The following is a 27186-nucleotide window of genomic DNA, read 5'->3' as shown; positions in this document are numbered from 1 at the left end:
CAACTATTGAATGCCTTTCTTACCTCAGTGAGGCAGTCGCACGTCTCCCCAAGCAGCACGGAAAGTTCACCAGAATGCAGACTTGTGTGTGAACGCACAAGGACCCACACAACGTAGGCAAACAGAATGACGCTAGCTAGCATGGGCAGTATGCATACACACACATAGAGACACACAAATAAATAAATAGTTAATGAGGCTGCCGGGGCAGGGAGGCACTGATCCTCACCAGAGCTCTGCTCACAGCTCTCTGCCCTTGTGCCGGGACCTCGGCCTGTCACTCTGGGTTTTACTCCCTGCACCACCACTCCTCTGTAAGCAGCCAACACAATTTGGGCTATTGAGGTGGTGAAGAAACTGTCTACCACTACTCTTTTGGCCTTTTCAAAGCTTGACAGAAAGGACCAGAGGTAAAAAAAATATATATATATATATATATATATATATATATACTGCATTCTTTCCTGCCAAAATTGAAAATGGCTGGGGTGCTGACTGGAAAGGGGAATGCATATAGTCCTTGTTTTTAGGCCGGCTGGTCTGAAATGATGTTGACACGGAGCCAAACATTGAGATGTTTTCTGTCACTGTTTTTTTGTGTAATCTGAAATTCAATATGATACATTAGTGTCGCAAATGGAGTCCGTGCAATAGATATTAATTACTTGTCCATTACGGTTTGTGACACTATCAATCTGTTATCAGCTGGCGACGCCAATGACTGAAATTAACTGTCACTTCTCAATATCAGCCAAGTCATCGCCGCGCTTTATTGCCTTCATTATAATATTCATTTCTTAAATGGTATCCTCATGAGATCGGACAGTAACCAAGTTGATGGCAAACGCTAATACAAAAACACAGATGTCACGCCAGGTTTATCTGCACATAGTTGGTAAATATCAAAGTAAATGTCAATGTCGGTAGGAAACACCCCACAAGCAACAAGAATATGTTGTGGACTTGAGGTCCATGTATATTTGATAGGGCCTGCAAGATATGGCCTTGGATATGAGGATGTGTATCAGCAAGCAATCTCTCTGCGCTCACAGAAATTAGATTTCATCTCAGGCCACAGATCTAATACACAGGCTTTATATTTACTCACAGTTGCAGAGCATCATAAGCCAATATGACCCTATAGAGGGGTGGCAGAGCCGCGCAAAATACAGTTAAATTAAAATGCTTTTAGCGGACTGTTCCGAAAGCCATCGAAGCTTCTTAGCCAAGTACTAGTTCAGAAGGTAGTTGTTTCTATAAAGAAGAAAACTGCCAAAAACTATTTGACAAATGAAATAACATTTTAGGTTTTCTCATTGTCTTATATTCAATAGAAATCAAATTGTTGTTGAATACGTCTGACAAATCTACTTCAGGAGGGAAAGAGTGGTCTTTAATTCCAGTGATGAATCTGTGCTTTATTTCCAACCCATAGAGAAACATCCCAGTGTTCACAAATTTAATTCAACCAAAATCACACTCTGAAATCATTTCAGAGCCTTTGTATTGAGCTGGAGAACAGCGCATATTGGAGATAAAATTGTTGCATGAGTCACCCAATGCATTGAGATGCCTGTGTCTTCCTCACAATGAATGCAAAGTCACAGTTAGCATGCAGAGTGCCATTTTCTTGCGCAGTGAGCCTTTGCCTGCCGTGAATACTCTCCAGGGACAATAGCACCCACTGAGGAATTTTGAATCTTCTCACTTTTTTTTATTTCTTTCCCCTCCTCTCTTATCCTCCCATGACCTCCCCTTTTCCCCCTCCCTCCCCTCTCCATCTGGTACACAATGAGAATAGATGTCGACAGCTTACTTCATCCATATGTCTGTCTGTTTGTCTTGCTACGATGTATTTTCTAGTTTGTAGCGCAGATAAATGTGTAGTCAGCACACTTTTGTTCAGAGGAGGCAGAAATGACGGATCTCAGAGTGATGAACACTTTGCTCAACACATTTTTTATCTCTATTACTGAAGTCAACATCTCAGCAACTCAGTGTATTTTCCTAATCAAAATCAAAACATTAGAATGGATTTAGATTAATTTTGCAGCAGATCAATGCTCAGTGGCTGAATGCTGAGTTCAGATAGGCGGCACAAATAACTCCTAATTGTTGGGATTTCCAGTTGACTTGATTTGTTGTAGTAGATTTTCAGGGAGCCACTGCTGCCAATGGACATACAGTAGGACATGTCATAACCCAATTGTCTGAACGTCCACTTACAGTAAGTGGCTATGCTGGCTAAAGAGGCTGCCACAGTAATTGACTCAATGGGAGTTTACAGTTTACAGCATGAGGCAGGGAAGGGAGACATAGTGCTCTCCAGGGAAGGGCTGTTGTGACAGTGCTGCTATCCCTCCACTGTGTTTCTCTCAGCACACAGAATACAGGCCATTCACACTCACACAAGCAGAAGCACACACACTCAATAAATGCATCAACACAGCAGCCTTCCTCGGAGCAGGTAATTCCACAGTCAGGTGCTGGGATCACATTCGGAGCGCCGTCCCGTCCCGGGCCCGAGTTTCTCTCTCAATCTTTAATGTGTGCCCAAGAATGAGGGCGAGGCGAGGGCGACGCATATCCATTCTATTTTGGTCCGCTGTTTGCATGGTGTGCCGCCTTGAATTAGACCGAGCTTGTGCGGCTGCTGGCTGCAGGGCTACTGGCACAATGGGCAGAGCAGGGAACAGTGGTGTCAGACGCTGTGAGAGAGGAACACACAGAGTGACATAGGCACAGCTAGAAGAATATGTTTACACTGTCGGAGCCCGTGCCCAGCCTGGCACGCTCATGCTTTGCACAATAGTTAATCAGCCCGGACGCTGCTGCTGGTGTGACCACCGACCCTCAAGACATCGGTAACGGGAGGACTCTCTAATAGGAAGCGCACTAACATTTTGAGTGGGGAGGAGGAATTACAGCACATCCAGGGGAGTATTTTTTTTCTAACGTGTCCTCTGGTTCTGCTTCATTAATGGTGGTTTAGATTAAAAGAGTTGCTTATGTTCTTGGTCAGAGAAGAAAAAAGGTTGCTCCCTGCTAGATGCTCTGTGTGTGGTGCCTAATGAGCTTTCTGAATTATGTGTGTGTGTGTGTGTGTGTGTGTGTGTGTGTGTGTGTGTGTGTGTGTGTGTGTGTGTCTCTCTCTGCAGGTGTGTGTGTGTTGTTTAGTATACATTTATTACATATTGCCTGTAGGTCTTTTCTGTGTTTCTATAGTAGGATTGGAGTTTCCTGGAGAAACAGTTAATATTTAGAGGAAGCAGCTAAGCCAACATATTTATGCTGTGCGTGTGCATGATTGTTTGCCTTTGTATGTAAGCTACAATCAGATAGGTTATCGGGGACGTATCCCTTTGTGAACCAGACTCAAAGGCTTGTAAGCTAGTGATCTTCTGTATTGGAAGAATGTGAAAAGGCCCAGAGTAAGCAGTAAGCTTCCACCCACTTCCTGCATTTGGCCGGGATGTGCGTATCCATCTCAGTTTCACCTCCCATACCCTTACAGCTCACAGCTAATTTGTTTCTGCAAGAGTCGGGCACTTAGACTCTCTCTCTCTCTCTCTCTCTCTCTCTCTCTCTCTCTCTCTCTCTCTCTCTCTCTCTCCTGTCTCTCTCTCCATCTCGCTCTGTTCTCTGTCTCTCCTCTCTCTCTCTCTCTCTCTCTCTCCTCTCTCTCTCTCCATCTCTCTCTCTCTGTTCTCTCTCCTCTCTCGTCTCTCTCCATCTCTCTCTGTATCTCTCTCCCTCCATCTCTCTTTCTCTCTCTCTCTCTCTCCATCTCGCACTGTCCTCTCTCTCTCTCTCCCTCTCTCCATCTCTCTCTGTTCTCTCTCTCTCTCTCTCTCTCTCTCTCTCTCTCTTTCTCTCTGTTCTCTCTCTCTCCCTCTCTCCCTCTCTGTCACTATTCCTTCTTTGCTCTCAATCCCTCTGATTCCCCCCAGGGTGGTGTACACCCCTTGCGATAATTTGTCTGTCACAAATGCAACTGTGCCCTCTCCGTGGCTTTGCTTGGCCCAAAAAATGATTTTCAGCCATCCCATCTGGCTGTCACAAGCAAGATGTCGCCAAGAATAGAAGCTTCCCATCCTTCCACATTTCATGGCTGAATTGTCATATTTGTGTGTGACTTATATCTTTGACCCTCCCATGCTAGACATATTTTACATCTGATTTGTACTTATGGAGTCTTGCTTCCTTAAAGTGAGTGCACTCTTTGTCTATGGCTGTCACTGCTTGCTGCATATATAACAATGAAACCAAGCTCAGGGGCTGCTATACACTGCTATACACTGCAGATTGGGGTGTAAAACATGATGCATATATTTAGAAACAACAGGAGTCAGATGTTACTAGACAGCAGCCACTTGCACAATTCTCCTATAAAAAAACAGCTTCTCTGGGAGCTAAAGGCACTAATCATTTCCTCTCAGCACACTGATCTGAAATCTATTTGTGGACGCAGTAGGAGAAGAGAGAGGAAATCAGAAAACATCTTTAGCAACTTGTCCCATCTAATGAGATTAGCGGAGCCGCTTACACAGTCATGACTTGGAGATACACACAGATAACCCTGTAATAACTCATTATTCTTCCCATTTCCACATCGACGCCTAGTCAAGGCTCGCTGACGGTGCGTGTTGTTGTTGTGCGTACACAGCTATCAGGTCAATCTAGGCACTGCAGCAGTGTGAAGTGAGCTCGGAGAATACCGCCTTAAAAGACACAGCACAAAGAGAGCTAGCAGTAGAAGGACACGGAGATAGCATTCTCTGCTTTTCAGAGGCTGCAGCATTAGTGACACATGCATGAGTGCAAATGGAAGAAATCACCGTGCAGGCTCTCTGTTTCTCTTGGTTTGGCAGGGAGGCTGCGAGGGGAGAGGAGGACAGAAATCAATTCATTTTGCATGTGTGGATGCATGTGTAGTCATGAGAATGCACAGATTACAACCCAAAAAATACAGGAAAAGCAAATGCGGTAAAGGGAATTTTGTTGCCATGATTTAAAAACATATACGATCAATAATAATAGAAAGTTGTTGAGTAATCTCAATCTCCAAATGTTCTATCTTGGACAAGAATCTTTCCTTGATAACGACGTCTCTATTCATAGATTTTGCATGATTTGTGTGACTTTTAATATACTGAACATACTGCTTGTCACCACAAGTCATGAAAAGAGTCTACTTGTGATTGTCCATCAAACACACTTTACCGACAGCTACGGCAAAGAATTTAAAAGCTGCCCAATTGTTCATTAGTTGGTCATAAGATGTTTTTTCTTTTTCTTTTGTTTTAGCAATTATTAAGAGTGGTTAATGCCAATTGATGCTTGTGCTTCTATGGGCACCATAACTGGATCACAAAGGATTTCCAAATCAAAGTGTTATCCTAGAGAACCTGATCCAATTTGCGTTTTAGGACAATACAACACAGAAGCACCAAAAGTGTTATTTACACACAGTAAAAGTATTTGAAATTTCTATTTAATCTACTTCAATGTAGCAAATAGAGCTGTGTGTCAGCAATAATCTGGTAATACAATACGTATCATGATAAAGGGGTTATGATTCAACATATTGTGAAACTGCAAGGCAAGGCCATATATTTTTTAAATCTAATTGATATTATTCTATATTCATAGTATAAAGAACAAATTACCATATACATAAAATCTGTGGGATATTATGCATTAATTTGCAATAAACAAAGTCCCTGTAGCATCCAACCTCATAGCACAACTGTTGGTACAATCTGAGCCACCGTCTTTGCATATAAACTATTGATTAAAAATCAATAGTGTTTCTTTTGATAAATAAATACTGTATCACCAAACATAACATCACGATACTTAAGTGTATTGATATTTTCTCACACCCCAAGTAGTCAACCCCTGCTCACGCATATTTCTAGGCTGAAATTAATTCTGAGAATAAGTCTACAAATACTGCTCGACTCAGGTGTCCTGTGCAGGCCTGTAATTAGCAGCCAGATTGATGAGTTCAAGGAGGTGCAGTGGCCCTGTTGTGCTGAGGGGCAGAGGGGGGGCCAGTGTGCGCGTGATGATGGGGCCTGGAGTGTGTGCTATTGACCAGTGGATGTCACATTGTGATTAGTAGGAGATATCACACTTGCCGGGCCCAGATGCACATCGATCCTGGAACCTGGGTACAGCCTGTCAATGGGATCATTTTTATCCTCCTCTCCTCTCCTTTCTTTTCCTTCTTCTGTCTCCTCTCTTCCCTTTTTGCCTCCTGCTATTTCCCATTTCCTTTCCTCTCCTACACTCATACCTTTATATTTCCTGTCCTCCTTTCCCATCCCATCCTGTTTTGTCTCCTCTGTTCAGCTTTCCAATTCCCTCCCTCTTCCCTCCATCCACCCCCGTGGATCAAACTCTTTATCAGGCCTAAGCCACAGCCTGCAGGCAAGCATGCAGTCTCTATAGAGGCTGAAGCAAAAGACCAACAGCTTCAAACAGCATTATATAGGGCTGGCATGAAGCATGTCTCACACTGATGGATGAAAACACTGGCCCCTCAGACATTGTCTCTATATGGACATGATGAAACACGAGCAGGGCAGTCCTTCCGTTTCAAAGCCCACTGCTCTTCACTTGAATGTTGCTACAACACATCCCGGGATGTAAGACCAATTTAAGATTTGTAGGAATTAGGCAAAAGTCCGCTTTTGTGTTCTGATCCATGCAAAACAAAACAGTCAGTTTCTGGGAGGAAGATGTCTTCTCTTTGGCAGCTTTCCAGCTGGATCATCTGTTATGAAATCAGGCCAGAGGAAATCTGCTTTAGAGGAAACATGTGAAGCCAGGTAACAAGAATAGTTCCAGCCATAAAAGAGCAAGAAAACAAATCATGCATGCAATGAATCATAAGTAGTGAGTCCTATTTGGGCTGTTTTATGTCATGTTTCATTTTTAATGTTAAAGCATACAAGTACGGCAAATAACAGCCTTGCAGGGATTAACACTCACGCACACACACACACTGCCTGGATGCTTCTGTGCTTTAACTTACAGTATATCCCTGCAGTCGGAGGGAATCCAGGAAGTGTATTTAATAACAATACTGTCTCAGAAAGCAGCGCGTTGCCCTTCCTGATTCTATCGGTTTGTTTGTTTTTAGTCGACAAGTTCGATGTTGGGTGGAAATATTAATGGAACAGAAAAACAATGTAGGTGTTGTTTCAGGGCTGCCAGACCAATGTGAAATTATCCATGGACTAATGCATGATCAGACCAGAGGCACTTGTGTTTAAGTGGATGCATCCTGTGGTACTGCAAGCTGTAGCCATGGAGACAGCAGCTTTAACCCTGTGTTATGAGACTGCAAGTGGCCAAGGATGTACAATTAGGAAAAATGTATAAGTGTTTATCTCCCAGCTGGCTTTAAATATTTCAGTTGGGATGAAAGAGCTGCATATATCTTCATCATTTTGAAAAACAATAACACAGTGGATTCATGAAAGAAGATGAGAGTTAAAAAAGAATGGGGGGGGGACACAGTATAGAAGAAGAGTGAAATGCGGCAAGAGAGGCAGAGCAACATTTATTGAGTGTGTCCAACTGAGCGCTAGCCTAGTTGGACTGTATACAGAGAGAAACGTTTGCAACAGAGGAAGCTCTGCATAGTCCACGGGTCTGTGGAGATCTGCCTACAGTAAAGTCATGGTGGAGGTAAGATGGCTCAGAGGATTCAAGCTCTGCTGAACGCAGGCTTATGTCTAATAATCAGCAGGGAGGGACTCAGCGTGGTCCCTCAGAAAAAGAGACAGGGAGAGTGAGATGGAGAGAGAGAAAAACAGAGCAGAGGAAAGATTGAAAGCCGAGGAAAAAGCATGTACAAGAGTTGTGTGAAAAAAGAGAAAAAGACGTGTCCCTGTGGCCACGTTGTTCCTCTCTCGCGATGCCTTTTATGTGCCTGAGAAGAATTCTGATAAGATTTTGCTGCTTTACATATTTTCTTCCCTATTAGCTCTTAGAGTCATGTGGAATCTTGTTAAGAAAATGAATCACTGACCTATAAAAGGAGACTTGGCCAGTCCAAACTTTCAAGGTCATCTGATAAGCGTCTTTAAGTTTTGTTTTGTTATTAGATTTGGATGACATTGTGGAGGTTGCAGTGTTTTTTTGCATTTTACAGTCACATTTATCTCAGGGCCTGACTGATAAAACTCACCGCTGATGCTTCAGAGATTGTTGCCAGCTGTTCCAGATTACAAAGTACAGTCATTTATGGCGCTTACTGGCATCATCACCAACAGAACATCCTTGTCCATTAACACGGACTCAACACTCACACATGCCCATAGATGCCACGTAATACATTAGCAGTGATCCAAAGCCCAGCCACGTCATGTTACTCTCTCTCCAGTGATGCAGCATTGGCTCGTTAATATCAGCATTTCATCCACATTGCTGCTGTCAAAAGATGGCCTAAACTTCTGTGTGTGTGTGTTTGAGCCTGTTTGTGTGTGTGTACTGTAGCTCTGTGTACTGTAGCTCTCTAACCTATGCAGTGGTCATCATACCCCCAAGGTCAATCTTCTTTTTTTCTCCTATCAGCGGTGAATTATCCCTGCAAGCCAATCCAGGGCCTGAACCGCATGCCCATTTAACGGGTGTCTAGTGAGGGGGCAGCGCGGTCGAGGTCGGCAAACCGCAGCGCAGTGGCGGCTGCAGAGCGACCCGACAGCATTTTAGCAGGGACCCAATGAGTGATTACCTCAGAGCTCCAGTCATAATTCAGCGTGACCTCAATCTGCCAGCAGCGCTATGGTTTGATGGATCTGCTCACAGTTTGGGTGTCGGGTTCTCGCATGTCAAACACAAGCAGATAATGATAGGGCTATCTGTTGCTTTTACAGAGTAAAACATGCAAGATATGAATGTGACACTGCACATGTCGATGGTGTTGCGTCATGCCCTTTCTGTTTAATTTTTTCGGGATGTTGAGGGAGGCATTGCTCACTACGTAGATGTCAGAGTAGATATTGAAGACAAAACAATGTCACAAATGGTTAACCGCCATCATGATGAGCCCTGTCGCCTGTCGGCCTATTCATCATCTCTGCGTTTTATCAATCAAAGTCAGCATAAATACACGTGTGCGCACACGTGCACTCGCAGATAAACACGTACACCTCCCAGTGTGGATAATTAGTGGATTCCCACAGTGGATGATCGAGTGTGTTGTGTGTGTAGTGTGCTCTTCTCTCCTCTCTCTCTGACCTTCCCCAGTGAGCTTCCTACCACAGCGGGGCTCATAACACACAGCTCTAATGCATATTTATCGTTCCGGTGACAGCTCATGTGCGCTGGATTTATATGATTCTCAAAAAACAATTGTAAGGCCTCAGTCACTCCTCTTCCCTTTCATCAACCAAAGCGGGAGGTAAATCTAGTCGTGTCAACCTGGCTGCAGCCTCCTCAGCAGCGGGCCATCTGTGGGTTCAGACAGACACGGGGCCGAGGCTAGTTGCCTTTCAAGCCGCTCTCCTCAATTACGGCAAACGGATTTGATATACGTATGTCTGTCAAAATCGCTTTGGCAATCACAGGAGCTGCTCTGCTGGAAAACGTTTTCCTACAGCAACTTTCTGATCAAAGGCATTTAGAAAGTGTCGGCAATGCTGTCGGCATTGGGATTCAGGACAGACTCCCTGCACCATGACTGGCTCTGTTTGCACAGCGCAATCTGAGTTGAGATGTGAAGAGAGGCAATACCACTAAAGAGTGAGGGGAGGGGAAGGGAGGGGAGAGGAGGAGGAAAGGGGAGGGATGGTAGGATTAAGCTTCAGCCCCCCCCTCTTTGCCTCCGAGCGGCCATCTTTCATCTTGCGGCTGCCCCTCTAATGCTTTCAAGTGGGTGAAACCCTCGACATCTGCTTCTGCTCCCTGGGACATGGCAGAGTCCAGCGTCCTGCAGAGACGCACAACCACAGGACAGCGGGACAGTGTCCTGGCAAGGCCACAGATAGCTGATTGGCTCATCCACATAGAATGATGCAGATTTTAATCAAAAGCGTATATTAAGACGTGTGGAGAAATCTTTGCCAACATCTGCCACACACAGACCTAAACTCATTGATCAAATACACAAACTGTGGCATATAGTAGTAAACACACTCACCACAGAAACATTTCACAGTTCACTCACCCAGACACATTAATTCTACTTACTACTTGCGAACAAATAAATCTAAATAGCTCTGTAAATAAACGCTTCATCTTCGCCAAGAAGAAATAAGCCCCCCGCCGCCTCTGATTAAGACTACCAAAGTGATATATCTGGCACTTAAGTCTGCTGTTTACCTCATAAACACAAAGACTTCAACTCAGCCACCCACACTGACGCTGAAATAGCACAAACTGAGTCTGCGTGCCTGTACATTTCTCTGCTAGGCTTTGTAACTTGAACGTGAAATCGTCTAATGATCTTCTTTTTAATGCATGGTATTCTGGAGCATTTCATCTGCTGTGGTTTTCAGGATCACAAGTTCAGTGGTATTCCATGACTCCGGCAGTGATACCGCCATGAGCAATAAAGCAGCATGGTGAAGTGGTAGGAGCTGCGTCTCCGACTTTCTTTTGAGATTGGTAAAACAGCACTAGTGATTTCAAAAACCCTATCAGGAGGACAGATAAGTGGAGCTGTCAAAACGTAGACTGCGAATGCATTGACGACGATGTGAGGGAGGCCTCCCCAAGACAGAAAGGATGTCATGTCACCTTCACTCTACTACCTGTAATGAAAACATTTCAAAGGGGATGAAATTCAATTATTTCTGAGCAAATTATGTTTTGTGTTCTGTTCGTTGTGGTGAAAATTCATCGTAGATTTCCTTGACATTGCACCGGGAGTAAAAAGGAATTTAATTTGTCAGAGCGCCCCATGAGACTTTAGATTTATTCATCTTGGTCTCCAAACTCACTCCGCCCCCCTGTGAAGCCCACCCACGCACAAACACCGAACTCCTATGTAGATTCACATAATAGATGGTGTGTTGACTCTCTGCAACATGTGTCTTTTTTATGTACATCAGAAGCAGGAAACTGTTCTTTTCAGCTTCTTTCATTGTGTGCCATCATGTTGCATTGTATTGTAAGGTGAATGTTCGCAGCTCCGTTCCTTCTGCAAATGTAGAGAGTAGGAGTCTGGTTGTATTTATAGCAACCCACCCACAAACTGTAGAATTTAGAGATCTTTCAGGTAAAAAAAATACTTTTAACTTGCACAACGCATAACTAATGCAGAGTTACTGTGTGTGTTGTGTGTGCGTGTGTGTGTGAGTGTGTGTGTGTGTGTGTGTGTGTGTGTGTGTGTGTGTGTGTGTGTGTGTGTGTGTGTGTGTGTCTATGTCTGTGTCTGTGTCTGTGTGTCTGTGTCTGTGTTCGTGTGTGTGCGTGTCTGTGTGTGTGTGTCTGTGTGTTGTGTGCGTGTCTATGTGTGTGTGTGTGTGTCTGTGTGTGTCTGTGTGTGTGTGCGTGTGTCTGTGTGTGTGTGGCTCTCTAATTGCAGTGTTTGAGGTTCATCCAATTCAAACCACCTTGAAAGTACATTAACGCGGGGCATGTGTGCAGGGTTCATATATTCAAGAAAGCTTAAATCTGACTCTTACTGCATTTCATACAAGGAAAGGAATTAATGTTTCGATTTGGCAAAGTCCATCCTGTATTTGCAGCAAAACCTATTGAGCCATACTGGCAGCATCTGCTCCTGACAAACATACAGGGATTATTACCGAAAGCGCGTATAGAGATGGATGGAAGAAGAGAAGATGACAGACAGAGTACTGATTCCCTCCTCTGTCTGCGAGCTGTCTGAGAGACCAGGCCATCTGCACATTCATTATCACAGTCATGATTCCATTATTGTTCTCTGTGGCAACAAGGACTTGTTCTGTCTGGCCTTTGTTATTCTTATCAACTGTGTAGCTGACAGACCCCTTTTTGATAATGGCAGCAACAAAATTAACAACTATCATGTCGTATAGCACATAACTGAATTATCCTCCGTAATAGTGACACACTAAACATCAGCCTGTCTCTTCTTCCTGTGTCCTTGTGCAGGTCTGTTCCACAGAGCCATCATTCAGAGCGGGTCGGCCCTCTCCAGCTGGGCGGTGAACTACCAGCCGGTCAAGTATACACGTGTCCTGTCGGAGAAAGTGGGCTGTAATGTCCTGGACACCTTGGACATGGTGGACTGCCTGAGGAAGAAGAGCTCCAGGGAGCTGGTGGAGCAGGACATACAACCAGCGAGGTACCACGTGGCCTTTGGACCTGTAATCGATGGGGATGTTATCCCCGACGACCCTGAGATCCTGATGGAGCAGGGCGAGTTCCTCAATTACGACATCATGCTGGGGGTCAACCAGGGCGAGGGGCTGCGTTTTGTGGAGAACGTGGTGGATTCAGAGGACGGCGTGTCTGGAAATGACTTTGACTTCTCGGTGTCAGACTTTGTGGACAGTCTGTATGGGTACCCGGAGGGCAAGGACACGTTGAGGGAGACCATTAAGTTTATGTACACGGACTGGGCAGACAGAGACAATCCAGAGACGAGGCGCAAGACGCTAGTGGCTCTGTTCACTGACCACCAGTGGGTGGAGCCGTCGGTGGTGACAGCTGATCTCCACGCTCGCTACGGCTCACCCACTTACTTCTACGCCTTTTACCACCACTGCCAGAGCCTGATGAAGCCAGCCTGGTCAGACGCCGCCCACGGGGACGAGGTGCCCTATGTTTTTGGAATTCCTATGATTGGTCCCACTGACCTTTTCCCCTGTAACTTCTCAAAGAACGATGTCATGCTCAGTGCTGTGGTCATGACCTACTGGACCAACTTTGCTAAGACTGGGTGAGTAAAGTTTTCCATCAGCTATCCCCATTATTAGATTCTATCGATACAGATACTGCTTCTCGGTATCGATACTTATGGGTACACTTATTGATAATCCTCCCTTCATTTTATTTTGATTCAAATATATAGCTAGGCTCACCAGTGCTTAGTGTGCCATTTATTTATGTTTTATCATAGTACACCATAGTATAGTGTGTATTGTCTATTCGGAGGAAGAGAAACTGTGAGATCTAGATCGATGGCTGGTTGTCTCCTTCACAGGTGGTTGAGAGCAGTGACTCAATAAATGCACACAGGGTCTCAGTTTCTACAAAGAAAGACATTAGATGGCATACATTTAAGGGATTTTAATCCTCCATTTTAATCTTGCTGAAGTTAAAACTAGTCTTTAAATGTTTTGTTTCAACACCACGACAGTTAGTAGTTATTCCACCTGCTATTGAGCGTTACCTTGAACACTGTGAATGTATGACCTTTCATCCCATTGGGTCGCCAATGTTACAACCTTAACACACAAGTTGACAGGTGGCGTTAGCTATATTTCCTTTCTCTTTGCTAGATTTAGCCCAGCGCATTTGAATACTGACGGCAGCACTGACTGCTGCAGGATTGTTACAGTATTATGAATCAGGAACCAATCAGTACCAATTTAAAACCAGTACACATCTCTAATCCCAGTTTAGATCAGACAGGTTTTCGTTTTTTATCTTGAGTCTAATAATAGTAGCAACAAAACATATTCATACATATTATTAGTTGGTCTTTTAAAATGACTTTTAACATCTGTGCTCGCAAATTAGTAAAACCAGTGATCACACGATTATAAACTTGTTATAAATAGAAAGGCACATTAAAAGGGCTTCTGTGCTGCAGAAAAGAAGCTGCAGGGAAAAGGAAGCTCCATAATGGATTGTATAGGACAGAAAATGGCGTTTTTCAACACAGACATTTTTTTCAGAGGTGTTTTTTGCCTGGACTTCCTGGATCCTATTCTGAAAACCTGAGAGATATTGAATCTGAGAAAGATTAAATGTTCCTCCAGAAAGTGCACTGTGCTATTTGTGCCTGGCTGCCTGTTTGGGTTGAGTATGTGTGCATGGCTGCCTGCCTTTCTGTATAAATGTATCTGTGTGCTTGTGTGTGCATTTGTGTGTGTGGTGTGTGTGTGTGTGTGTGTGTGTGTGTGTGTGTGTGTGTGTGTGTGTGTGTGTGTGTGTGTGTGTGTGTGCGTGTGCGTGCGTGTGTGTGTGTGTGTGTGTGTGTGTGTGTGTGTGTTTGGTTGGAAATACTATCTAAGCTCTATTACACAGAGGCCCAAAAGACACAGAGACTTATCAGGGAGACATATCAAACACTTGCCCTCGAGGTATCGATTCCCTCAGCGTGGACCCAGTCGATCACCCGCGCCCTGGATGAACCCGCTCCCCACAATGCTCAATTTCACCCCCACCCATCACAAAACCTGACCGCTTTGTATGACTACGAGTAATCATTTCCAACAACTGAAATTTAATTTGACAATTCCCGTTACCAGAGAGGTATTGATCCTATCCTGAATGGGACTCGGTCTGAAATCTTTTTTATCTCTCACTATATCATCTGCTGTCCAATCAGGTGGCATTTACATCTGGCTGATAGGCCGTGCCGCCGGCTCTGCTAGATCCTTGAACTCCTAATGGCCGTCTAGTGCAGATGGACTGATGTCGGCTCCTCAAGGAAAGCACTGAGTTCCATCAGCGATGCTCGGACTAAACAGCTGTCTCCTCTGCCAGGCAGCCATCTTGTGTCAACACATACAAGGCTGCAATTCGTAGATACAGATGGAATTTCTTACGTGTCCTTTCAATAATATTATCCGCGTTTAAAAGAAGAACGAGCGTGTTTCATTTGATTGAGAAATGTTTGAGGCTCGCGATGACAATGCATGGTGCTTTTGTACTTAATCACTCTGAACTTGGATCTTGCGACCTCAGTGAAATTAATTATAATGGATGATGACAGCCTGCCCATCTTACCCACAATCACTTAGACTCAACACGACGCCAGGAAGCCTGTCGTCATCCTGACCTGGCCTTCAACCTGGCGAGGAACAGACGCCAAAAAACAAATCGCACTTTTACTCCTCACCCCGTGTCAGTTTTGTAGATTTTCGCGTCACTGATTGATTTAGACTATGAGCAAAATGATGGGAAAGCAAACTGGTTCAAGATCCATGCACGCGATGTTACGGGTAATATCCACCCTGTGTGTCGCCTTGGCGTAACTCCAGACTCTGGGATTACATGCAGACCACAATTAGGCACTCAGATGGTACAGGAGCATGGGATTAGATGTCAGGATAATAGAAAACTCTGTGTGCTGCTCCAAAGGGTAATTTTATGGATGAGGATGTGAGATTTTTCTCATAGATTCATCCTCCTTATTTAGACCACGCTAGGGGATATAGATCTCTCCTCCCAACACCACCCAACCCAATCTGGCTCCAGAGGACATCCTTTTAAGACACAGCTGCATCTGTGGCCCGTCCAACAACCATCTTCCCTATATCTGTAAAGCTCCCCTTCCAGATGTTTGTAATGAACTGACCCAGATTGCATTTCCTGCCCCCTCTCCAAATCGGCTGTAGCAACATGTGTGACACGATGTTAAGACACTTGGACTGTATGTCAACAGTGTGTATCATAGTAGCGTTCCCCCCAAAGCGCTTCCTTTCCCCGGCTCTCATGTGTCATCTTTACAGGGCAAATCCCTGCCCATGCACTTTTTTTTTTTTTACCTCCATCAGTGTCAGTGAAGCATAAAAGCATACAGAGAGTGCATGCTGTCAAATCTTCTTAGTGTGTGTGTGTGTGTGTGCGGGATTGTGAGAGTGTGTGTTTACACTATGAGGCAGTTCTTTCCTGAGAGTTAGGGATGTTTCACAAGCCGGGGATTTACTCAGCTCAGAGTTATTTTTCTGGCTGCAACATTTGTTTTACTATTGACAGGCAGAAATTGCCTGCGCTTTATTGCCACAACAACTTCTGAACAGTTTCTCCGAAACTTTTGCAACAAGTCCACATAATGCGACTTTCGCACCTTCTCGAACACAAATGCTAGCGCAGCAGCGCAGCTATACACAAAAACACTGGCAGAGCACTTCAGAAAAGACAGAATGATGAAAAGACCCAGAAAATATCAATCATTATATATCATTAGTGCTATAAATACGTTGGTCCATCTTCCCACTACTTTATTTTCTTCTTGCTGGCGGGTGCTTATTTCCCCTGTGCTATGTGCGTGCTGTGCCACATGCTGCGCAGGGCCTTACTAGGTAGTTATAGAGCAGAGCGCTGTCATGTGTTGAATATTTTTTCTCATTCTCCTCCATCCCCCTCTCACTCATTAATCCATGAAAAAAGAAAAAGAAAGTCTACTCATGTTTTACGTTCACAACATGAGCTAAAATATGCAGTATTGATTGCTTTGTCTTTAGTGACAACGGCTGTCGACCAAACAAATGTAGATAGAAGTAACTACAGTGTGTCTGTAGTGCAGTTAAACAGCCAGCGCTTTGATTTACAACCCTGCTAGTTGATTTTTTTCTTTGTTCTTCTCCCGCTTGTCAATCGAACAACCCTCCCTGTGGGGTTCACAATGTGTATACATCAACTGTTTCTACCGTCTGACCTCATTCACGCACTTCTTCAGCCTTTTTTTTTTTACCCCAGCTGTCTAGTAGTTACATCACTCATCCCTGATCCTCCTCCTTGTCCTTTCTCCGGATTATCCCTCATTCTCTTCAGCTTCCTTCTTTAGGACCAACTCAACCTGTACCGGGAGTCTGTGAATGCTCGGCATTGTGAAACAGCCCAGCCCTGAACAGCCACCTAGATACTCCATTAAATAGGCACTCACTTGATAGGAGATTTGTAGCCAATATCCTGATTTGCATTAGAGAAGGTAAGGAAGTGGTGTGGCTTGTTAAGGGGCCTGGTTGCCATTGATCGGTGTCCATGCTTGTGTGCTGAATGTAATGAGAGGAGGGCAACAGGGGAGGAGGAGAAAAGGAAGTAGATCTGCATGTGTACATCCGTAAGTAAGTGGTTGTCAGATTAAATGGGGATAAATACTATTATGTTGAAACTAAATACATAACCATTATGAAGTGGTAGAATGCTGCTAATTGGTTGAAATAGGGAGAAAGGGAATGTAGGGAAGGTGTTGCGGGAGAGGGAGGTGTTTTGTTTGCTGCCACTCATCTAATCAAGCAAATCAATAGTGTTCACGATAAGGAGTGGTCCGAGGGCTGTGTCCTCCAACACTTCTGCACGCCCCAAAGTCAGAGCGCCTCGCCCTGCATCACTTAGCCTGCTGAACCGGAGGCTGCTATTAAATATGAACCGCGCATCACTCAGCCCTCTGCCCCAGCGTGCAACCACATGAAGGGTAAAAGAGCACAGCCTGATAATTTGCCCGCTCAGTGCTGAAGTTGCCCCCTAGGCCGAGCTGAGAACAATGTTACAAAAGAGCATTAGATTGAGCGTATTTATGAAAAATGTAGCCAGAATGCAGGTGGTGGTGTTGCGAACCTTCTTTTTAAAATTACAATTAGCTGCTTACTTTGTATTACCTGGTAAGTAGATAAACAACTGCAGGGGATGAATTTGTTACGCAACAATAAACTAAATGAAAAAAAAGAACAGGCTTCAACTTTGCATATTTTAGCAGCTTAGCAAAATAAGCATCTGTGCCGCTGAATTAATGCATGTTCCCTGTTTTATATTGAGAAGCTATACTCCAGATTCAGCGACCCTGAGTGTAGTGAAAATAGATTCCTGTCTTCTGCCTTAGGGCACCTAAACGTGTCTTTTCAGATTTGGTGATGGCTAGGTCTATGATCATTCAAGCACTTCAAATTACATCAGGATGAAAAGGGGAAGGAGGTACATGGGAAACGAAAAAAAAAAGAAAATGATATTCATTCTTCCCCCTTATCTACCTTTTACATCAAGTGCGTGCAGATAGGACTTGGAATAGGTAATGAGCTCAGGCCCCCGTTCTGCCACATGTAAGTGTAGAGCTGGGAGTCGTGTGTAATCCAGGTTCTGCAGCATCCTATAGAAGAGCAGCTCAACACTTACAGACGGCTTTTATTTATTTTCTTATATCAGCCTGGAGAGGCTCGTCATCATCCCTACACAGAAAGTACTGCTTTGTGGAATGTTTTGATATGTCTTGAGTTCAAGTGCTGAGCTTGTGTGGCCCCAGAGGTCATCACACCATGATGCATCACAAATACAAGTACACACACATACAGGTGCACAAGCTGACAGGAAATGAATCACACACACAAACACACAAACTCCCAGTCAATCACAGACACAAACATATGGGGGTACTTAAACACACATGGCAGGCCAAGGTTAGCGGGGGTCAGCAGGTCATTATGAGGGGAGGATTGAGGAGAACATGAAGGCGATGGTTTATAGTACCGCAGCCATATGAACACATCAGAGGAAATCTGAAAGACCATTAAAACGCCTGCTTTTATGGGTGTAATAATCCCTCTCCTCTGCCTGGGAGTCAGGCCATAGCTCCAATGACCATCCGGATTAAGTGGGAGGTCTGACAGGAGGCAGGCTATCAGCTAATGCAGGAGAGCTCTGAGATCCCAACAGGTCCACAAACATCACATTATGCCAGGGCTGTTCTTCCAAGTCACAACAAGGTGCTTGTTATAGAGCTGAACACATACAGGGAGACCGGGAAGTGTCGAGCATTTTATCACCATACTGTTAAAATATTTGAATTTGAAATGATACGATGAACAATGAGGTTGGAGTGACGAATATAATTTGAGGCTATTCAGGCACATCAAATAAACTAAGCAATACTTTTTTGTTTGTACTTGTACCACCAGCACACCTTCTCATTTCAGTTTGCCAGACGTTTCTTTTGACAGTTTGAGATAATGTTCAATAAGTGTTTTAATATTTATTTTTTTATTATCTCAAATGAAAAGATTTTGCTGCGCGGTGACTTCTAAAAGTCTTCGGTCCATCAAGATCGGCAGACTTTTGATATCTTATCGTCAACGTTTCTCTTTCCAGCCTTTTTAATTCCATTTGGTTCTGTCTGTATCTCTGAGAATTCATCACAGAATGACATCACAGTCATTACATTGTTTTAAAGTTACAAAAGCACAGAGTCAAAACAAAATGTCTCTGTTTACGCGCTAATGCAGCTCATTGTATAGATTAAGACAATTTTAAACTATAAATGAAAGGAATGATTATTTATTTATTCATTTGTATTTCACCATTTGTTTCCCTAATGTAATTGATCCCCCATTGACCAGCCCCTTCCCCTTTTTCTTCCAATACATTTGTCGTGCAGTCACCGCTGTTGGATAGTAGAACGATGGGCCCATTGTTTAGACCAGTGTTCAAACTGTTCATATTGTCTAGTGAATATTATATATATATATATATATATATATGTCAGATGTTACAAAACTGACAAGTACTGTAAGTCCCATTTTTTAAGACCAGTGTTTAAGTCGGTCAAACGGTCTTAAAAAGATGCAAGTTAGTTTTGGTCTATGTATGACCTGTAAACAAGTGGCCACTTTTTTAAAATAATCTCAATTGAGTTGCATATTTTGCGTGCATGGGATTTTATTGTATTACATTTTGTTATATATTTTTTTATACTAGCTTCAGATAACCAAACGACATGTCTCCCCAGGCTTGCTCTGCTGAAGTTCAACTTCTCCCAGTAATTGGTAGCTTGCAACGCTATGCTTTCAAAGTAGCTTCCCCAACACTGCTTGTAAGATATCTGTAAGATTTTCACCCAGAAAATGTATAACTTCAGCATCACTCTGGCAGGATGCATTACAGAACTATTTCTATTGGATTATATTGTGCAGGTGTTATAAAATCTACTACCTACAGAAAACGTCAGCAAGGATTTCAGCACTATCCTACCATGTTCAGACTCAGGACTCAGCACTCAGGACCTTTTATAAAGTGGATCCGACTACATTGCATCACACAGCGGTCATTAAGCCTCAGTTCAAATAGAGCAGGGTAACCTAGTGGCCCTCACCACATTGAGCAGCAGAGACCGAGCTCAGATCACTGCCTTCGACTATACAGCTCAGGGCAGGACTTCAAAGCCACCTTGCAGCCCAAAGTTGAGCAGCGGTGGTGGAAATTGTTCAAAGGAATGTAGCCTGTTTACTATTGACTTTGCAACAATTACCCAAGCATATGTGTGTGTAATTAGATAAGGCAGCCAGTTGTTCTCTAATGCGGCAAATCAAATTAACTAAAGATGCCACATTGATTTCTTTGTGTTCCCTAAATTATTCATCTTCACTTGCACTGAACCAGACAGCCAACCACCAAAGAGCTTTTCTAACTCCTCCACACCACCACTTTTGTTTGCTCCCTGCGCACACTGATTGTTTTGTGAGATCTATCCAAGTACCTTTTCAATATTTCTTGCCTTAACAATTCAGCAAATTGACCCTCCTGAAAAGCGAGCATTTGCAGTGTTATGGAAATGCACAGAATCCCCATTAACTGAGATTGCTCTGACCTCCATCATTGTTGTCATGTGCGTGTATGTATACGTGTGTGAGAAAGAGAGGGGATGAATTTGCTTACACATGTGTGTGTGGGACAGCATGCACAAAGACTGTTGGGAAAATTCATGAAGCACGCAGGCTGCAGACAACCACGTCTCAGGCTGCTCAATTGATGTCCTGTTCTCTGGCATGTTGCACACAGGGAGATCAATATGACCTTACCTCCACCACCCACTGCTTTGAAACTTAATTACTGATATTCAGCTACAAAGTCATCATAGTGTGGCTGTCAATATTCATTGTGGATCATTACGGGCCTAATAAAAGAGGTTATTTACGGGCTGCTCTGCTGACACCGGCCCAGGTCCAGGGATTCAGCATGCAGCCATCTCAATTTGCTTTAACCATCTCTCTCTCTCTCTCTCGTCTCTCTCTCTCTCCTCCGAGACTCCCCTCTCCCTCGAAAAGCCCGCGGGAGCCGAGAGAGATGCTAGAAAGAAACCCGGAGCGTCAGGGAGAGTGGAGGCGCGCTAACTCCTCCTCTCTCACAAGCACCCTCCCGCAGGGAACAGGGGAGAGGAACATGAGAGAGGATATCTCGTGAAACCTCAACAAGTCCCCGGAGAGTCTCCTCGCTTGTTCAGTGGGGGTCTCCCCCCCCTATAAGATCCGCGAGGAGAAACTCCCCCCGCTCGCTCTGTCTCGGCTTTCCTACCTTTTCTTTCTCCTCCCTCCCCCTCCCCTCTCTCTCTCTCTCCCTCTCCCCTCCTTTTCTCTCTCGCTTTCTCCCTCCTCTCTCTTTCTCTCCCTCTCTCTCTCTCTCTCTCCCTCCCCTCCGCTCTCTCTCTCCCCCCCCTCTCTTCTCTCTCTCTCTCCTCCCTTTTTCTCTCTCTCTCTCTCCTCTCTCTCGCTCTCTCTCTCTCTTCTCCCTCCCTTTTTCTCCCTCCCCTCCCTCTCTCTCTCTCTCTCTCCCCTCCCTCTCTCTCTTTCTCACCTCTCCCAGAAGCACTGACCTGAAAAAGAAAAATTGACAGCAGGGAAACGAACAGGAGAGAGGATGGAGGGTGAATTCTTCTGGCATGGCTTTTAATTCTCTTGGCCGTGTTTGGAGGTTTTTCAGCCCGTGCCAAAAAAACACTGTAGGCGCCCATATCCCAAAATCCCGAACTAAATTTGAACTTTGCTTGCCACTGACATCGCAATCAGACCCACAAAGGGATATTTCATGACATTTAGAGAAATGTTGCGCATATCCCTGCAACAACACAGTTTTGAACTTCTCGGCTGCAACATCAATTATTGTGTTTTCAAGGCTGCAGAGCTATTCTTTAGGTTTTTTCACAGAAAGTAATTTCATCAGTACTAAAAGCAATAGCAATAGGTCGTAGAAATCCCACTTTTGACATTGTATTGCGACAAAGCAACATGGAGTTGTGTGATTGTGGGAGATTGCTATATGTTAATTCATTCAATAAATCAATAGCTTCAGTGTAATTGAAATGGTTGGCCATCGGTTGTTGAGGCAACATGTCAAAAAACTGAAAAGTGGAACAGTGAACTCTGTAGATTTAAAGAGGTACTGCATCCAGAATTTTTTTTCTCTTTCCCTCTCACTCTCTCTCTTTCTTTTTCTCTCTATCTCACTCTCCCTCTCTCTGTCTCACAAACTCTCACACATCCCTTATGCAGACGCACGCACCTTTGCAGTTCCCCCTTAGTGTCTTGATTAATATGGTCCATTTTACATCAGTACACTGGATGCCAATGCACACTGTGCTGCCTTCCCTCAGCAATTAGTGGAGGGGCTCCACCAGCGTTGGATTATCAACAACAAGATGCCTCCTGACGCGAGCCCTAAAGCCTGCTGACTTATTCATATGTGTTTACTTTAAAAGCCTCTGCCCTGGTTTTTGTGGGTGGGCTGCATCAGAACTGAATTAAGAACAACATCTGGGGTGAGAGGATAGGACGGGGGGGATGGGGGGGGACAGACAGGCATAGGCAGGCACTCTATACCCAAAGAGAGGTGGCTGAAGGAGGAGAGGGACGGGGAGATCTTGTGGTACAAATAGTGTAAGTGGATTGGGAAAATAAATTGATAGGAGAAATCAGTGTCAGTTGATACAGCTACAGAAAGTTTACCACACCTTACACACCGGATCAATTATTAACTGCAGCCTGTTAGTTGCTGTTGTGGGTCTATTCTTTCACTATTGTGGGTTTCGTCAAACAAGATCAATAAATTCTCCAGTGGTGGCTGAACCCCTTTCATGCCAAAATATAAGCCGTGACTGATACTGTTGTGTCTTTTTGCTGTTTTTATGTGTTTCCTATTCCCACATGAATGTGAGAGCATGAATAATTAAATGCACTGTCAGAATGTCATTTAACACTCATCATGTCTGTCTCCTCTCTTTCTGTAGGGATCCTAACAAGCCGGTTCCCCAAGACACCAAGTTCATCCACACCAAGGCCAACCGCTTTGAAGAGGTGGCCTGGTCCAAGTACAACCCCCAGGACCAGCTGTACCTGCACATCGGCCTGAAGCCACGCGTACGCGACCACTACCGTGCTACTAAAGTGGCCTTCTGGAAACACCTTGTGCCCCACCTGTACAACCTCCACGACATGTTCCACTACACCTCCACCACCACCAAAGTGCCCCCGCCAGAGACCACCCAGAACACCTTGTCCACCAAGAGGCCCAATGGGAAAACCTCCTGGCCATACAACACCAAGCGGCCTCCCATGTCCCCGGCCTACAACAGTGAGGACAAAGACTCTTGGAGCGACGACGAGGAGACGGGGCCGCTGGTGGTGGAGAACCCGCGGGATTACTCCACAGAGCTCAGTGTCACTATCGCTGTGGGAGCCTCGCTGCTGTTCCTCAACGTGCTTGCTTTCGCAGCCCTCTACTACCGCAAGGACAAGCGGCGGCAGGACTCCGGCCACGGGCAGCCCAGCCCGCAACGCCAGACCTCCTCTAACGACATTGGCCACCACGCGCCTGAGGAGGAAATCATGTCGCTGCAGATGAATCAGACGCACCATGAGTGCGAGGCGGGGAACAGCAACGAGGGGGCACTGCGCTTGGCCTCGCTGCCAGACTACACGCTCACTCTGCGGCGCTCTCCGGATGACATTCCCCTTATGACCCCCAACACCATCACAATGATCCCCAATTCCCTGGTAGGGATGCCCAACCTGCACCCCTACAACACCTTCACCACCGGATTCAACTCCACCGGCCTGCCACACTCCCACTCAACCACCCGCGTATAGCTTTAAGGAGCCCTGGGGCAGCCGGCGCAGGCGGGGGAGGAGGAGGCGGCGGTGGTGGAGGAGGAGGCGCAGGAGCATGAACGAGCGGAGGAGAGGATTGTGTTTTATAAATATCACAGGGAGGGGGAGGGTTGCAAGGGGGAGGGGAGGGGAAGGGCATGAGTCGGATTAAAACGTGAAGAGATTTAACTAGACTTTTACTACGAGGAGAGTTGCTGAGAGCTCTCTATGGATGTCAAGTTGTGCAGAGCTGCCAAAATCAAACTGCTTCCCTTCTCCTGATCGGGGGAGGGGGGTCTTTCTGCAGTGTTGTTTTCTAAAATAATCATTTTGAAAGCCTTTTTAAGCAGACTGAGGAGATATCAACACTGATCTGGAATACATAACACAAACTAAGAGAAGTGCTTTTTATTTCCCATCCCTTCCTCCTGCGGGAGACGCATCTCAAACAATGGCCTCTACGTCAATATTCGCAAAATGTTTTTAATTGCTTCTTTGTTTTATTTTACGTTTCAATGCCTTACAAAGCTTGTTGTTTTTGTCATTATTTCTATTCCCTGAGACTATTCCACGTGGAGTGTGTTACAAGCCGATGAGACTCAAAGATGAGAGACTGAATACCAAGATGGGAACTTAGAGGATATGCAGATGTAGAGATTTTAAACCCATTTTGGGCAACTCATTTTTTCTTTCTGTTGTGTACCAACGCAACAGCCACACAAATGGTGTTATCTTTTTTTATCTCGTATAGAAATTATTTGTCTGGGACAGCTCCTGCCGGGAAATGAGAAGGCAGAGATAAATACTATGTTACTGTGATTGTTTTGTTAAGAAAAAAGTGCATCTTTTACAGCCAATTTATCTGTTGACTATCTGATATTATCTCCACAAAGTGTGCACGTACACATGCTGCTTAGAGCACCGGTGTGTTTGTGTGCATGTGAAAATGATTTCTCGTTCCTTGCGCGCAAAAGAGGCTGAAATAAAGGAAGAGACACACACAACTTGCAAAAGCAAGAGTGGCGAGTGAGCGAGTCTGTATGTGTGTGAGTGAGTGAGTGAGTGAGTGAGCGAGCGTGCGTGCGTGTGTGTGTGTGTCCGTGCACCTGTTTTTTTGTTTGTAGGTTGTATAATGTGGTTTTTTGGGGGGGTTGGCGTGGGGGCTGAGTACTTTCTCATGTTGTTGATTTCGGTTCACCACCAGTAGTGTTTCTGCTGCGTCTCTGGGTGTCTGTCTTTGCAAAATAGCGCTTTTGTTATTTTCAAAGTTATATATGTCTAATTTTGCTTAAAGATTACAAAATAAATCTATTATTTTACGTGTAAGAGAAAAAAAATAGCTAAAGATTCAACTGAACTAACTGACATGATTCCATTGACTTTGTAAGAGTTCCTCTTCAAAAGCAGACAGTGGCCTGTTTGCACTGAATAAACCTACATCAGTGCACACTTGTATTTCTTTGAATATATATATAAATATGGGAATACATACATATATGTATAGGGCTTCTATGGAGATATCACTCTCTCTTAAAAAACAATTAATACACTGTTCAGATTGCAAAGCACCAACAAATAATTTCTATGTATTGTTGTTGTCATTTGAAACATCCTAAGCCAAGTCTTACCTAGGTGTCTTTGTAAGAGCTCTATATGTATATTTATGTATAAAATATTTAATATTTATTTATGTATACCAGATGCATACATGCTGATTGTGCCATGTGCCAAATTAAAACTGTAAAAAAAATGAAGAATATAAAAGTTTCACAAAACTTTTTGCTCTCTTGATCACAATTCTTTTCCTCCCTTTTATGACTTTTTATTATTTCCATTTTGAATGAGTTAAAAAAGAAACATTCTTGCAGCAAGTGCAAGTCTCCCCCCAGGACTTCCTCTCTACCTCCCTCCTCCTTTCCTCCCCTCCTCCTCCTCCTCCTCCTCCTCCCCTCCTCCTCCTAACTCTCTCCTTTTCTCTCACTGGAACCTTTGAGAAAAACAGACTACAGCTTGGGGCCTATCCGCGTGCATAACTCCAGATTTTACTGTAATTCATGCAAAGTAGTGTTGCTGCAATGGGAGATTGTGAAAAGATTGCCTTGATGTACTCACATTGTATCCTGTTGTATGTTATTCTCGGGGAGAAAACTGGAGTTATTGATTCTGCGAGTAAAACTGACTATTTTCATTAAGTATCTTGGCGTAGCACAGATTGTCTGCTGAGCTTCGGTGCAGTAACGTGACCTCACCAGAGATCCTAGATCAGTTTTGCAATTCTTAGATACTTCATGAACATAGACCTCAACATTTTTATGAAGTACTCCATTACAACTTCCCCTCATATTTAATGATTGGAGACGCAGCCGAGCGAGAAGCACAGTCTGGTCAGAGCATCACCGATCCTGCTTGCAGCAGAAAGAGAGAAGGGGTTATTTGAGGGAAATTGCTTGAAGACTGATCCATATGAGTCATCTTGTTTTTGCTCATCCTGCCTTATATGGGACTGACCTCCTAATCAGCCAGCGTCTTCATCTGAGCTGCTTAGAAAGACACAGTTGGTTTCACCTGGAGCTGCCTCACACATACAGAAACATCTAATAATGTCTCTGTTCTTATGTAGGGAGTAGGCTATGCAAATAGTCAAACTTGTTCCAGTAGCAATAATATCAGCTATAGCTTGATTTCTGGCATGAAATGAACAAACATTATGGCATCGATGGCATTTTGATAAGAAACAAAAAAACAAATGTGTAAATGCATGTGAACCTTTCTTATTGGAATATGTCCTTAAAGATTTGATTCACCCAAATTACTTTAAAACATGTTTTTGTTGTCTATTGTGTCATCTAACCGTGCAGAAAGGTTTGGTTTTATATGTCAAGGCTTTGAGAAATGTGTGTCGTTCGACAGCCACTGCAATTCAATAGAAGTTGATGGAATTTTGTTTGTGGTGTTCACAACATTTACATATGAAATTATTTTTGAAAGACCTTTCTAAAACTGTTTTATTGTGTTATTGACTATTTCTTTAGCAGAAAGTAGTTTCAATAAAGAACCAATAGACCAGTTGCTGTTAAATTCTCTAAAGCTGCTATAATCAATATTTTTATACTAACAATGGTTCAAATGACAAACCTACACATAGTTGTCTCCCCTCAGTTCTACAAGCATTTTTTAGCATATTGTTTCGGTTAATCATCTTTACTTCAACCTTTTGGTTCCTTTCACTGCTCTCATAGTGTCGTTTTCAGACACAACAGGCTTTCAGTTAAAACCACACTAATCTGTATGCTACCTGCCCGACACCAAACAGCAGACAGACAAAATTAGCGATCAGCTGGTGAAAATAGAAAACAGATATTTCCATCAGGAGGTTTGGTGGAGAGCAAAATAGAGATAGAGTTCAAATACATTTATCAGGTAATAAGAAATAAGACTC

General features: G+C 44.1%; 1 protein-coding gene across 4 annotated transcripts in view; it reads left to right on the top strand.

Moving 5' to 3' along the window:
- Positions 1 to 23836, top strand: part of nlgn3a (neuroligin 3a) — a 175248-nt gene extending 151412 nt beyond the window's left edge. For all 4 annotated transcript variants that reach the window (XM_029441561.1, XM_029441563.1, XM_029441562.1 and 1 more), the window contains 2 exons: positions 12097 to 12886; positions 22889 to 23836. In XM_029441561.1, coding sequence (XP_029297421.1) covers positions 12097 to 12886; positions 22889 to 23747 — 1649 coding nt within the window. In that variant the 3' untranslated portion in view covers positions 23748 to 23836. The remainder of the gene's footprint in view (positions 1 to 12096; positions 12887 to 22888) is intronic.
- The last annotated feature ends 3350 nt before the right edge of the window (positions 23837 to 27186 follow it).

Source organism: Cottoperca gobio, chromosome 10 (assembly GCF_900634415.1).
Source record: "Cottoperca gobio chromosome 10, fCotGob3.1, whole genome shotgun sequence".
Lineage (NCBI taxonomy): Eukaryota > Metazoa > Chordata > Actinopteri > Perciformes > Bovichtidae > Cottoperca > Cottoperca gobio.
This window is presented reverse-complemented; position numbering and strand designations above follow the sequence as displayed.